The 15,107-nt window shown below is 44.2% G+C and overlaps 1 protein-coding gene across 1 annotated transcript in view; it reads left to right on the top strand.

Moving 5' to 3' along the window:
- Positions 1-15,107, top strand: part of VIT (vitrin) — a 54,083-nt gene that overhangs the window by 28,582 nt on the left and 10,394 nt on the right. Inside the window, exons 9-13 of the mRNA XM_059841358.1 lie at positions 314-364; positions 5,061-5,099; positions 5,201-5,257; positions 5,865-5,927; positions 10,060-10,107. Of these exons, the coding sequence (XP_059697341.1) occupies positions 314-364; positions 5,061-5,099; positions 5,201-5,257; positions 5,865-5,927; positions 10,060-10,107 (258 nt within the window). The remainder of the gene's footprint in view (positions 1-313; positions 365-5,060; positions 5,100-5,200; positions 5,258-5,864; positions 5,928-10,059; positions 10,108-15,107) is intronic.

The following is a 15,107-nucleotide window of genomic DNA, read 5'->3' as shown; positions in this document are numbered from 1 at the left end:
TTTACACCTGTGATGATTTTCAGGTGTAAAAGTCAATAAATAGTTCTTTGATTCTCACGTCTAGACTGAGAGAGCAACAGATAGGTAAAGACTCATTTTAGAATTAATTTTGTGATAACTTTCATAAATTAAAGCTGTAATACATTTTTTGTATCAGCTTTTGAATTTTTAAGATTAAAACACCGTGAAGGAATTCTCATCCTTTTTTTTGCACACCTGAATTCCCTTAATCTTTCCTTCTTCATTTATTGTTATTCATTAGCATTGTGGGGATACGCTTCAATAGGTGAAAATTAAAATCTCTTATTTTTAGGTTCTAGCAGTGTCCAACCAGCGTATGCATCTGTGGTAGCTGCAGCAGCAAGTAAGTATGGTGCAGTAAGTAAGTATGCCACAAGGCATGCAGCACAGTGTGGTTTAGGGCAGCAATGATTCACTAAACTTTCAAGCCTCAGCAAACTCAATGACTGAATCCAAGTCTGGAATTAAACTGAAAAAACAGACGCTTGTCCTGAATGTCAAAGATGCTGATCACCCACAGTTCTGAGAAAGTGTTTCTAGTGAGTATCTGCTCATTTCAGCTGTGACAAAATCTGGGTTTTGCAAAACTTGAGACGAAGATTTTGCTGTTTGAATCATGTTTTCCTATTACTTCCTTTTCTGTCATACTCTTTCAAAGGGAGGCTTGGTTTAGTTGTAAAATACACAATGCAGAGGGCTGTAGAGCCATCTAAGCTTAGGGCTGAAAGCTCTGAAATGCTGACATACGTTAAAGCACTCTTCTCTCAAAAATCCCTGGCTGTGGTTCTGAGCCTGGCATAAATGTGATGTTATTCCTGGCTTGCCACTTGTTATTGACAGCAGAATGGCAGCTGCTCAGAGTTCTGCATCTCAGTCCAGGAGCCTGCTCCCAATCCAGCCCACAGCCTGCAATGCAAGTACATAGAGGTGTTTTTCCATACACTGTGCAATTGCTCAGCTGTGCAGTCAAGAAAAGGAGAATATTTTCAACTGTTTGTAACGTTCTGAGCATGGGGATATGATTGCTTTTGAGTGAAAAGGGAGCTGGGCTATCATTAGCTTTCATGCTCCATAGCTATTTCTGAGTGCTTTCAACTCAGCTTTCCTCTCACATTACGGCAGTCATCCCCAGTGCCAAGTAATTCACAGCCAGGAACATGGCAGGGCAAGTATCTTTTGGGTAATTCAGGTCTTGCAGGGAAGCACAATTTAGTAAAATTTAGTTGTGAGTGCAGAGTAAAGGCAGGGGCTGGAGGGGTTAATCTTATCAAGTCAAATGTGCAGCTAGGTATGTGCATGGCAGGATTAACAGAAGTGACCACACAATTCAAAAGGGTTTAAATTCTGTGGAAATCTGCATCAGTCAGTACCTAAAATGTGCCTGCTGACTTGGTTCTGCTTGTTGCTTTCTTTTCTGTTCCCTATTTCCATAGGCTGAGCACAGAGGAGGCCTTTATTGTCTTTACTAGCAATTAGGAAACCCTGTTTGAGGTGCCCCAGTCAGGAAGATAGGCGTGTTGAGAGTAAAGTTTTGGCAACACTGAAATCAGTGGGAAGGTTGTACTTGCTTTAATAAGACAAGTAATTTAGTAAAAAACTTGAAAACAAAACCCCGAACAAAACAAAACCAAAAAACCAACCAAGGACCCCAAAACAAAATCTTCACTGATTTTCCAATGTTTTCAGTGGTCACTTAATTGTAATTTGGATCCATCTTTCTTAACAATTTTCTTTACTAAAGTTCTAAGCATAAATTAATTCCCAAAATATTAAAGTGGTCACAGCTAAGAACGGGTTATTGTGAGCTGTAGTGGTAGAGACCCACTTCTGATTTCACAGACTTCATTTCTAGGATTATTTCCAGCATATCAGTACCTATATTCCTGAATTCTCCTGACCTCTTCTTCATTCCAAAAGAGAAGAGCTGGATAAATTAAAAAATATAGAAAGGACAAATACAGTTTTGATGGCATGACCACACATAAAGCAGTTTTCTCTGTCTGAGGAGCCTTTAGGACCCACTGCTATTATTCAGGCCAGAATTTCTGATTGCTGATATTAAACAGAGTTTGGCTAGACTGAACAGAATCAGATGTTCTCCTGTCCATCCTGGCTCACAGAGACTCACAGATTTACCTCTCACTGTGCATTGGTAGTTTGCCTGCAAAAGACACCTCAAAAGTAAACAGCTATGAAACACAGCACAGTCAGAATGAGCACACCCTTTCCATTTCCAGCCACTGGCACTGGCAATAGCTCACAGGAGCAAAAGAAAAGCAGGATTTTTAGAGCATGAGATTTAGATTAGAGCATGAGAGCAGGGGCAAAACTGCTGCCCTAGTTCTTGCTGTTCTTTCCCCTTTATCTTCTGCTTGTCAAAGACAGAGTAACTTAAAAAATCATGGAGACTCTGCTCCATTGCCAGACCCCTGCTTCAAAGACTTGATGTGCCAAAACTGCTAAATGAAAAAACACTGATGTGACTGGGGTGCCATATGACAGCTGGTTCGTGCCTGCCCTACCAGGACTTCTGCCTCTGTCCAACAGCACCTAACCCAGCACACCCCAAGGGCCACAGGCTCACTTGTTCTCTCCCATCCCAGCTCTTCAAGCAATCCTCTCTTGCACAGCAGTTTGGACCCTAGATGAGGCTTGGCTCTAACTCCAGTGCTTCTGTGAACACTGCAGTCATAAATCATGTCATGATCCTTGGTGCCATGTCGAAGCACTGAGCTTGCAACCAAGCATCAGGCAGCAATTGCCTGGATGGGGTCAACAGTTGCATTTTCTATTTTCAAACAGGGGCTCCAAGCTGGGCACTGCCTACCATGGTGCACTACACAGATTTCATTCCCAGCTGTGCCTTAATAGGGCAGTAAACAGAAAAGTATTGAAAGGACATGAGACAGTGGTAGTGTAAGTGCTAGAGAGGGCATTGAAATCTCTTCTCCAGCAGGAACACCAGTAGGGCTCATGCCTTCAGGAAGCACTGGACAAACATTCCATCCTGGCACCAGGGAGAACAGCTGGTGTTTATTTTTGGATGCTGCCTTTCTCCCCAAGTTATCCCTGACTACTTAACCCATCAAGGGTGCTGACCAAGGTACAGATGGCCAGGCATATTTTGTGCACAGAGTAGCTCCTTTTCTTGTCAAATCAGTTCTCATTATTCACAAGGTTCACTCTAAACTGCACTTAAACCACTGTTCTCATCATTTCCTGCCTCCATGACTCCCTGCTCACCACAGAACTTGCCAACCAAGGTTTCTTTGCTTCACTACTTTGATTTTTGACTTGATTGTTGGAATTTGCCTGGGACTGTCCATCCCTGGTTTGCTACAGACTTCTCCTAGTCCTGCTCGGCCTCCAGCTTGCTCAGAGCTCTGTTCTAATGAACACATATTCCCATGCCACAGCCTCACTGGCATCTCAGATTCGAAGGAAGAACAAGCCTTGCAACCTGGAAGGTTGGAAGTGCAGTTCCAACCTTTCCTCCACTACCTCCACCATGTTTGCCCCAGCCAACAAAAGCATGGAAGGAAGCAGCTACTGCAGGGATGGGGGTAATGTGCCTTTGGGAAGTACCAGCAGGACGGAGCAGCTCCGTGGCCCAGCACAGTCAAAAGGTGCATAGAGAGAAATCCACACTGCTAGCATCAAATTAAAATTTAAAAGTGGCATAAAATACTTGGATACTGAGGTAATCTCTCCTTTACCCTCTTGTACCCTGTTTCCTCTGACCTTGAAAAGAGTGTTAGATACACACTGGGGCTCAGTCATGGCAAACAGGAGACAAAGGCAGCTCTGAGACTCAGAGTTCTTTTTCTACCACCCCTTTGGCACATACTGATCTCCTGTGTGTAAAGCCTGCCCTACACAATTCCATACAACAGTGACTGCTGCACACGCAGATTTTCCCCTCCAAAATCTGAATACTCAGCCCGGTATAGCTGTGGTCCACCTGGAGCCTTACAAGCTTAGAGTTTAAAAGCCTTGCCAGTTTTGGAAGATGAGCCCATTACTTCCATAAACAGGATCTCTTTGGCATCTGGAGTTTACAAGGTCTCTCAGGACAGCTCCTAGAAATCCCATCAAATGGCTTCTAGTGGCCTGGAAGGTTCAAGTTTGGGTCAAACACAAGGTACTTACTGCCACCTGATTTTGCAATGTAAAGCTGCCAAGGAGCAGGAATTCCTGTTTTCTGAGACAACCATTCAAAATAGTCTCATTGATGACATCTTATTGATAAAATAACCTCCCAGGCCCCTGCCAGTGTTCACAGAGTCCAGTAGAACATTCCCACTGATTTCACCAGGCTTTCAAAATAATCTTTCTGGGAAAACTAATGAATAAAGGCTTGTTAAAGGATAAGTTTGTTAACAGACTTCTTAAGAATAATTAATGAATTGAAAGGCATGTTTAAAGACATGGTTTTCATCTGCCAATGATTTGAGCCTTTAGTATTTTTGAACAATGGGAATTTAATAACCCAATCACCTTTAAAAAACCCCTTTGTGTAGAAGACATGTCAGACACGTGAATTCTCCCACATTATTTCTCCATTGTCTCATTACTTACGGTCTGCCTGCTTGCTCATATCCACTTAATCTCTGCAGAAAGGGTACTATCTGCTCTGGGGGGCTGTTTTGGGTTAAAACCTTCCTCACACAACCAGGACAATTGGATGGTACTGAAACAGAGATAAACACAGATCACCAGTGTGAGTGGGAGAAAGAACATTACAAAGGAGAGCAAATCACAGAGGTAACTGCAGATCTTTTAAAAGCAGACCAGAGACTTGTAGAAGTAATATCCATAACTAAAGGGAACAGGCAGATCTGTATGACAGACAGAGCAAGACAGTCCTTTTTTAAGCAAGCTCAAAATATATCTAAGAAAGTCTATTAATTACAACTCTATATATGAACCATTAATTCTGACAGCTATAAAGTGAGACTCAGTGAAAAAGCTAGGTAGCAGTAGTAGTGAACCAAACATGGTGTAATAAATCACACTTTTCCACCTTGATGTCTACTTAGGACAGGTTCAGGCTGCACAAGGAAGAGGACAGAATCCAGGTATGTTTTAATTTAACAACGACCAGTAGATTTGTACTGCTCAAATACTAGAAAACCTTGTGTTTAAGTTCCATGTGCTAACCAATATGATATTTTCAAAGCATTCAGGGGCACTTCCACCTCTGCAAGTAACAGGAATATGTTACAACACAATGCAGGTAAAGGCATTACAATCCTCCTCTATTTCCTCCCACAGATATTTTTACTACTTGCACAAGTCATACAGTAACACACTGTTTTTCCCTCCTAACCATGTTCATAGCAGGCTGCAGTGACAGAAGATACCACAGTGGTCATTGTGTGACAATAGTGTAACTTTAAAGGAAAAAAGTAAACAAGATTGATTAAACATGGGATTGTTCTCAAAAAAGTAGTCTAAAATCATTTATAGACGTCTTTTATAACGTTTGCTGTTGCAAAATGAGAGGAGAACATTGTGTCTGGGTAAGTTTGCAGGACTAAGACCTGACCCAGCTCACAACCCCTGAGCACAGTCAGCATCCCAGGACCCACTGCCAGTTGTTCCAGAGGACCAGCTAACAGCTGCACTGTGCAGCATCTACTAACATTTAAACTCTTTCACCAGCCTCTTTCAGCCCTTTTAAATTAATTCATAGTTTCCATCTTCCTTTTCTGTGTGGTTTGAAAACGTGCAGAAAGACAATGTGGGGCCACTGCATCCCTTGTGATGATGCTCCTCTCTCCTGACCCACTGGCATCCACTGGCATCTATTTAACCTCTTGCCTCTTTCTCTGATCATGCAGGTGCCCAGCACCAAGAGCCTGCTCCCACCTTCCAGAGGGCTGCCAGCTCTCCAGTCCACCTGGGTGAGCAACACTCCTAGCAGCAGATTTTTCACTCTCTTTGACAGTTTTAGCAGCCACAAATTAGCACTTGTACTGCACATTGTTTTCCTGCATCCTGGAGGAGGACCAGGGCAAGACTCATGCCCTGAACACCAATTAGCTTCCTGAAAGGGAAAGGCAGAGCAAAGCTCAGTCACAGGTGACCTGTTGTTTCAGGCCGTGGGAATCAACATCAACACAGTGTTTTCAATTTTTCTTATTTGTTAATCAAAACAGGAAACAAACAACCAGCTCTGTGCAGCTTTTCAGGTCTTCAGTAGAGCTAGTTCTTCTGTTCCTGTGGTTCCCAGAAACCTCTAGGCTGACAGTGAAAGTAGAGGCTGCTTTTAATACTGAGAGTAGAAGCATCACCTGTACTGTTCTCTCTTCCTGCAAGTGCAATCGACCCTTCCCCAGCAAGCAGCCCAGTGAGCAGGCACTTTACAACACCCTCCCAGAGCTCTCAGCACAGATACCAAGCACTAACTCTGCCATGAAGGACAGCAGAGTTTCTCAGAGACAGATTTTGTCTGGGAGCACCGGGGGGGTGTGGGAGGGGAGCTGGGTTGCAGCAAGGCATGCAGGGCTGCAGCGAGGCTGCAAGCCCACAAAGCCCCACAAGAGCAGCAGGGCAGGTCCAGGGGTGGTTCCCAGGATGACCTGACAGCCCAGGCTGCCAGGCAAGTCCCCAGCAATGAGGCAGGTCTGACCAGCTGAGGCAGGGCACCAGGTAAGGGAGGCAAGATCTGGGTCGAGATAGCAAGGCACAAGCCCAGGCACAGGCACAAGGAGCAAAGGAGAGGGTGTGCACCTCTGTGCTGTCCCATGGATGATTCTCACAGCCCTGGCCAAGGCAACTGCTGCCCTGTACCAGTGCTGACCTCCTGCATGGGCAGCCAAACCCACTGGGGAGGGAGAAACTGCAGCAAATGAAGGCAGCCCTGAGTGCTTTGGTGAGAACTGGGAATCACAGGAGGAGTATTGTGGCAGGGAAGAGCCAAGTGGTCATTCACATTGAGGTTAGAGGATGTTATTATGCAGGATATGTTATTATTTTTCCAGGTAATTCCAGACAAGTAATCTCACCCAGTAGTCTCCTGGTCAAAATGACAATTTGTAGTTGACCTAGTTGCAGCATATTTAAAATGCACTTGTCCTAAGATGTACTCTATTCCCTCACTTTTCTACTCCTCCTCGTTTCAGTCTCCTTCTCTTCTTTCTGTTTTCCATCTGTGTTTGTCTTTTTCATACATTTTTGGCCATACCAAAGGATGTGCTGGCTAATTCTCAGGCTAGCCAAATCTTTGCCAGAAAAACAAGAGAACATTGCTGAGTCTTACTTAAATCAAAGTCAGTATTTGACCCCACCTAATTGCTTAAGGCACCTGAAGGTCACCCTAAAGTGATTAAAAGGCACAAATTTTCCATCATAAATTATTCTGCTTTCTTTACCACAAAACAAGAAGGAAAAAAATACAAACACATATGTGCTGTATTCCCAGTAAGTCCTGATCCTTTTTTCAGTCCAGAATGTGGCACCTCAGATGTGCTGCTTTCTAGCAGCAAACTTTTCTAACAATCAAAGGGAAATTCCTGAGCAAGTCCTTGCTTTCTTGGAAAGGCAGGTTGTTCTTGATCCCACCAAGAGTGTGCACACAGCAGCAATCAATTCTGAGAGCTTGGCCATGATGTTGAGGAACTTCCTTCCATCAGCTCAGGCTGCCAGAAAAGCGTGCTAGGAAAATGCCTTCCCCAACACACCAGTGACTTGTGCAATGCACATTAACTCCCTTAAAATCCCATACTCACTTAGTCTTGAGTTTTCAAGAATGTTTTTCAAGGCAATTATATGGAATAGTTTTGGTGGTGCCTTTTTTTTTTTTTTTTAAGAGACCAGTCTTGGAGTATCTGAAAAATCAATCCATTTTTAATGGGAATCTTCAAGTGAGGGGAAAAAAAAAGGCCCTAGTTATGAAGATAGTAATTTTACTTTTAGATATACTTTTCATGGACAGCTTTCTTCATTATCTGTCTAGGACAATATGCAAGAAATAGAGCTTTATCCTGGATTAACAGATCTCTCAAAAGGCTGTATGTTTTGCACATTTGCAGCCAGCTACTCCAAATTCTTGCTACTTATCTTGTGTTCTTGGTACTTATCTTCTTCATGAGGATAGTAAACTGCCACAGAAAGTTCTAAATGGGTGAACAGAGAAGACTGGTTGAAGAAACATCAGACAGCTCCTACCCACAGGGATTTGGACAGACTAGAGTACCTGTGGACATCTGAGCTGAAGAAGCTGTTAACTGTTAATCTAGAAAAACCCCACCATTGCTCCTACTGATAGAAACCAGTCTTTTTCAGCATCTGCCTTCCTGAAAGGCCGATGCCTGTAACATAACAGAGATGTTAAAGAAGCCTGGTTTCTGAGTATGCTCCCTGACAATGAGGTGGCAGCAGAAACAAACCTGTGACACACGAGATGAGCACATTCCATTGCTCGGATCCTTCAGCTCACGTCCCTACATATGAAGAAGAGAAAAGAGGGCAAATCTTTGTGCAGCTCCTCAGTTGGTTCCATTTGCCATACAGCTCCTACTGCTTTAAACAGGTTTGCCACTGCAACACAGAGCACCATATTTCTACAGAAGACTCAAGAAGTGCAGGGTCTTCTTTGTAATTTGCTCTTTGTTTTTTCTTTTCAGCTGGTCAGGATGAAAAGCAGCCTCATATGAGTCTTCCTTCCTCACAGTCCCTGGGTGCTCCTCCAGCCTGGGAGGGGGAAGCACACCTTTTGAGATTATCTACTCACAAACTGGCTTCATTGAAATTTGCTCTTCTCAGTGACAGCACTCAGGAGACATGTTGGCCACTTTGATAACAAATGAGCATCAGCCCTTCTCTGTGGGTAGAGTCCCATGCTCTGCAACAATCACCCCTAGCTCCTGTAGGTGCTGTTTGCTCATGACTCTGCTGAAGGATGTATAAAACTGGCAAACAGTACTGCCAGAATATAGGAATATTCCTCCTGGTTTTCCTCTTGTTTCTTTTTCCATTACCCAGGTCTGCCCTTCCTTTACCCGATTTCTGCTCCTAAGCAAAATCACAAAAAAAACTTCTGTGTGCTTCATGATTGACTTAGCCCTTTGTTGTCCTCAGTTTTTAGATCCTTCATAGGGTGTTTAAGTAGTGCTCAGCATAAGGAGGGAAATCGCCCTAGCAATGAAACATGACAGGGCTCCTCCTACCCTAAGGGAGACCACACACCTTATTCAGCCATCAGACTCATCCAACAAGTCTTACTCCCAAAGAGAAGCTGACAGCTCCTCATGGGAAAGGCAATCTAAGGACAAGGTCAGTGCTCTCTAGGCTGGAGGACACTGGCAAGCTCATGCACAACTTTGTTGAAGCCTATATTGTAGTTCACCCACTGGCTCTGGTCAAGAGCACACCAGCTCTGTGCAGCTTATTGAGTCTTCAGTAGAGTTAAATTTTTGCTTCCTGGGATTCCCAGGAACTGTGTCTGTCCCAGGCAGATGCAAGGGCATTCATCTGGCTGCAAGCCAGAGCAAAACATCACTTTTGGGAACATCTGTCAGCAGGTTCCAAAAACAAAGACATTTTGGGGTTTATTAATAAGGGCAGCAATTTTGATGAAGTTATCTATGCCTAATAAGTGGAAAGCAATTTTTAGACAATTTCTTTGTGTTTTGGTGGGCTGAAGGGATAGAGAAATCTGTAGGTGAGAGGTCCTCGCAGATTTTCAGTGAAAATCTGTGAAAACCAACTTAAGCAAAAAAAATATCCTGTAGTCTCTGCCTCAGTATCAATGCAATTTAGAGGAACAAGACCAAACAGATCTAGTGAGGTGTACTTAAAACCTTAAAAAAGGTTAGTGCTCTGAGGGCAGTGATACAAGGCTCCTAATTATGGCTCGAAATGTGCATGTAAAAGTTACCAGGTTTACTGATTTCCTCAGCTCCTAAGTTGTTAATTTAAGTATTCAAGTTATTGTCTAAACTGACCTCTCTACATTGACTCAGAGCTGTGTGATCTCTAGTATTTGCACTACTATCAGTAAAAGGATTTTTTTTTCTCTTTCATGTGTGAAAGCAATGGAAATAGACTCGTGGAAACCTGGACAGAGCCTTTTTGACACAGGTAAATATTTAAATCATCTAGTAACTAGTCTGGGAATAAGTGGTTTCCATCACACACATGGGTAAAGCTAAATCTATTTGTTCATCAGGCCCACGACACTGGTGATAACAATCTCATTTTAGGAAGTAATTACAGCATTTAAAATTGCAAATAAGGTATGATGTTTACATCTTAGCAGATTATTCTGTGCTTTCGTCACTCTTGAGTTCCTGCTTAAAGCAGGAGAAGAAGAGAGGAGCTCTGGAAAGAGTTGGCAGCTACACTTCAGGAAAGAGATTCCAGCTACTGAAATCCATTTGTAAATGAGAAGGTATTTTGGGAATGCCACAGCTGAGATCACAGTTTAGAGCTGCAATCAGTGAAGAACATGACAGATTATTCTGATGTCAATGTACTTAGGGAAGACATTCAGATAAGAAAAGGAGGATTTGTGTCAAACATAAAGAATAATGAACATCGTTGAAATTTTCTGACATTTTATCCTTCAAAAAAGACAACATGGAGATAAGAATATTTTATGAGTACTGGTGAAGGAAAAAAGTCCCTACATTTGTAACAGGCTCTAGTAGCAACAAGACCAAGACTTGTGCAACCCTTGATCAGGAGCAGCTTCCAACTGCAGATTTAACAGCCCCCTTTCCTCAGGAGCATTAAAAGCACACTGCACAAGACACAGACCAATTCATGATGTGGTACTCTCCTCTGACCAGGGGCCTCACCATCCAATAAAAGAGGTCTTTCCCACCACGGGTTTTGATGCTGGAGAGGGCTGTGCTGGTGGCCCTTGTAAAGGCCATTCCCTTGAATATCCTTCTTGCTTCAAAGGCATTCGTGTGCTTATTCAGGGAAAGCTACAACACGAGGGCCAGGGTGCAGAGGGATATTTTGAGACAGAAAACGACAGATTGCATTAAATGCAATGAAAGGTTGGGCATGGGGGAAGGGATGTTGTGTTAATAGTTTCTCAGCAACTGAAGTGCCAGCATAGACTAGTGTGATAAAGTCTGATGAATTCAGGTTGTCACTTCAAAGGAGTGGTTTCTGGCGTGGATGTAATCACTGCTGTCTTTCTTATATGAATGGGAAGTTTAATCAGTATGGACAGCTGTGACAATCAGTGAAGGGAACTTTAATTAGCATGGCGTAGACTGCCCATGCAGCGAGTTGAAATTCCCATGGCAATAACAACAATAAATTGGACTGGCAGAACAGGGAGGCCGATAGAGACTGACCACCTCCCCAATTAGTTGGGGAAGAGTATTTGGTGGGTGACCTTATTGTTCTACGATGCACAAATCAGCCAGCTGACCCACAACCTTCATGAACTGATAACTACACTGACAAATAAAAGTGAAAAAAGCAGCACTGCCTACACGTGAGTTTTCCATGCTGACAAAGCTAATGTCATCTGTATGCCTGGGAAAAGAATATGGATTTTACAGGATGTGGATAAATGCATGAGGCAAATAGCTATCTATGAATTATCCTTCATATACAATTTAGTTGCTAAAATGGATGGCACATGTTAATTTCTAATTTCACTACAGTGTTATATCCACCTACTTTCTGTTCTTCAAATAAGGCAAGGTGGGGAGGGAAATGCACATATGGGATACCAAGCTGGCACATGTAAGATATGCAGTGTGCAGGCTGCAGGATGAAGGGTGGCTTTGGTCTGTTGCTGAGGAACTATTATGTGTCTGTGTAATTAAAGCCTGTACTGGAATATACACAGTCAGAAAGGCAGGCTGATGACTACTTCAGGTTTAAAAAAAAAAAAAAAAATTCATTTTCATCCATGTGGTTGACAAAGAGAGGCTGTGCATGGCCAAGTCATGCTGCCTTTAACTTTCACATCAGATAAACTAACCATAAACTTGCATAAGATTTGCCTTCCTTCAAAGGCAGATTTGGTTTGTGTCAGCAAGACCTTCAGGCCTGAGAGAGGTCAGAAATGTTTCCTGAAGCAGATATCACTGGATGGAACTGTTTGGTGTTACCCCTGTTCCATATTATTTTTCCTCAGTCAGGAACAGGTGGCCAGCCTCAGGCAGTGCTGCCCCAGCACCACCACTCTCCCTCTCCCTGCTGGTGTTTCTCCCATCCAAATGGGCTCCCATAGGCAAATACACAACCAACAAATACCAGGTGCACTCTTCCCTGTTCCCTGCCTGGGAGCTCATCCCCAGTGTGCAAGACAAGAGGCACGAGCCAGCAGAGTGCTGGACAACAGCTCCAGCCATAAGAGATGAGGCTGGTCGGAGCCTGGCTTGCCAGCCTGCTTTTGAACGCATCCAGCCTGCTCTGGCACAAGAGGGCCAGCCCCACTAACTGTGGGAGAGAGGCTTTTCTGCCACAAGAGCCAGTGCCAGGATGGATGGAGAGCTCCTGTTCCCAGTCCAGAAAGTATCCTGTCCAAAGTCTGGGCAGGAGCACAGGGAAGCTGCAGGCACTGCAGGCACCACGTACACAGTGACAAAAAGCAGCACCAGCCCTGGGGCTCTCCTAACCTGGCCAGACATAGCAGGGAAGTTCTCAAACAAAGCACACAAAGCAATCACCAACTCTTGCTGTAAACAAAATAGGGCAGCTCTCTGTGCTCTTTGCCTGCTTCACTCACAGGCAGCCCCGTGGGCTCCCATACAAGGCCAAGCCCAGTGCTCCAGCTAGCTCCACGTCCTGGCTCTAGCAACAGGCAGCAGCAGCTGCCTGGGGACAAGCAAAGCAGAGGGAAATCACTGCTTTGGTGCTGCTGTTAGCAGCTCTGTTTGGTCCCTGCAGTAGAAACTTTCTGCACTGGCAGCTGGATTTCAAACTGAGAAGCCAAAGCATCCCTGTCTGGTACAGATGCTGCTGTGTGCTGAAGCCTCCCAGCAGGGATAGGTACCTGTTGGGGAAGATGAAACAAGAAAGCCTTACAAATATGATTGCCTGGCAAAAGATTTTGAGAATATAGAAACTATAAGCGAGATTGAAATGAAAGCAAGCTTTGACATCCCTTAGTTACTGAACAACAGGAAAACAATGGTGTGGCCGGCTGAAGGTAATCCCCTTTTGATGAAACAATACCCTCTGCAAGCAGGCAGGTCCAAGGGTCAGAGCAGACCCTGCCAGCTTGGCAGAAGGGGTCTGAAGAGTAGTTTTTTGGGTTTAAAATGTAGCACAATATGGTAATGTAGTGATTCTTATAGGCTGTATGTAAATGCTATAGGATTTGTATGCTGTACTAGATTGGTTAGTGAGAATCAGAATATTCAACACAGAAGATGATATATTGTATTGTAACGGGAACTTCGCTCTCTTATGCTCTTGCTTTTGCTCTTGTTCTCTTGCTTTTACTCTTGCGCTCTTACTTTTCTATGCTCTTAGCTCTTGCCTTTTACGTTATTACCCTCTCATCCTTTCTCTTCTCTCGGGCCTGCTCTGAGCTGCAGCTGGCAGCTCCCAGCAGGGCCCTGTACCCACGCCCTTTGCAATAAACCGCAAGTTCCACGACTTGGCTGCAGAGATCTCTCATCTCCATCCGTCCTGACCGTGCTACCCCCAGTCTTGCCTACAGGTACCAATCAGGTCAGCTTTTACACCAGGTTCTGCACACTCAGACTTAATACAAACATGGCCCCTGACCCAAAACTATGTGCAGCTTTCAGCATGCAGCTAGAAGGACTCAAAAAATGTTGCATTTACAATTATGAGAGGTAAAATTTTAGACTTAACTGGAATAGAAATAGGAGTGGCTACAGAGGGGGATGGAGCTGGTACTTCCCTCCATTTTCTTCACAGTACTCTGCCTTATTATGGCTTGGTCCTTAATACCTTCAGCAACCAGCTTTGGCTGTTACATCTCCCAGCACATTTAGGTGGTGACCTTCCCTGATGTCCCTTTACAAACACTGATGGTTTGCTTGCTCATGGCTGGCTGCTGTGGAGAGACAAACTCTGCAGCACCTAGTAATTTCTCATCGTTTTCTCTATAGAGCTCACGCTTTCTAAAATTACCTTTTCACTGTGTCTCTGAAGTCAGTAATCTTTCCTCAACTTACTTGGTGATGAAGATTTAAGGAAGTCTTCCTCCTAGTTTTCTTTAAAAATCTAACACCCAGTTTACAAAAATAATAAGCTGCTCTGCTGTTCTCTAGACCAACAGCTTTCTTGGTGAGTGTTCAGTTTGTAGTTTGTCTGATCATTGCTGTCTCTTCTGAGGATTATCCCAGCTAAATCCCCTTAATCTTGTCATGCTGTACTGAAAAGACACAGCTCTTTTGCCCTTGCTTGGAAGGGAGATACTGGACTGCAGGAGAGTCTTGACAGACATTCAAGTCATGAGTGAAGTTCAGCATTTTTAGACCTGATGCCAGCCTGATGGTGTCCTGTGAGTCAGGACCTTTCACAAGGACATCAACTCATCTTTTCAAGGCTGCTACCACCCAAATACTTCACTAGAATCCACTAGTGAGCCATGAGACTTTCTCTTGACTCAACCATAGCTCTGTTACCCTGTTTCTCTTGTGCTTTGCAAAATAACCCAGATTTCTGGGGGCACCTGAGGAGCTGTGGCTTGCATTGCTTCCCCAGCTGTAATGAGCTGGAGTCGGCTGCTGCCTGTGCTTTCCTCTCCAGACAGAAAACAACATGACAAATCTGTGGCTTATCCTCTTCAGACATGGCGCAGCTCGTTGTAAGGCACAGGGAGCCAGTGGTGTGGCTGTGCTGGTTTTCAGGAGCAGATTGCTGGGAATCACCACCCCGCACCTTGGCCACCAGCCACACTCAGCTCCTGAGGAGCCCACTACTTGTGCATGATGCTCCCAAGCCCTTGCTGTTAGGGAACTGACTCCCAAAGGGGAACACCTCGAAGCAGGTGCTAGGAGACATTTTGGCAGCATTCCTAGAAATGTCTCTGCTCTTGTTTTACCCCAGGAGTGATGTAGATGAAAAAAGGTAAGCTCCAAGGATGTCCTCCCCATCCCCATTTCCCTCCCACTTCAATCCTCAGGCCA

The sequence above is a fragment of the Haemorhous mexicanus genome, chromosome 3 (assembly GCF_027477595.1).
Source record: "Haemorhous mexicanus isolate bHaeMex1 chromosome 3, bHaeMex1.pri, whole genome shotgun sequence".
Lineage (NCBI taxonomy): Eukaryota > Metazoa > Chordata > Aves > Passeriformes > Fringillidae > Haemorhous > Haemorhous mexicanus.
This window is presented reverse-complemented; position numbering and strand designations above follow the sequence as displayed.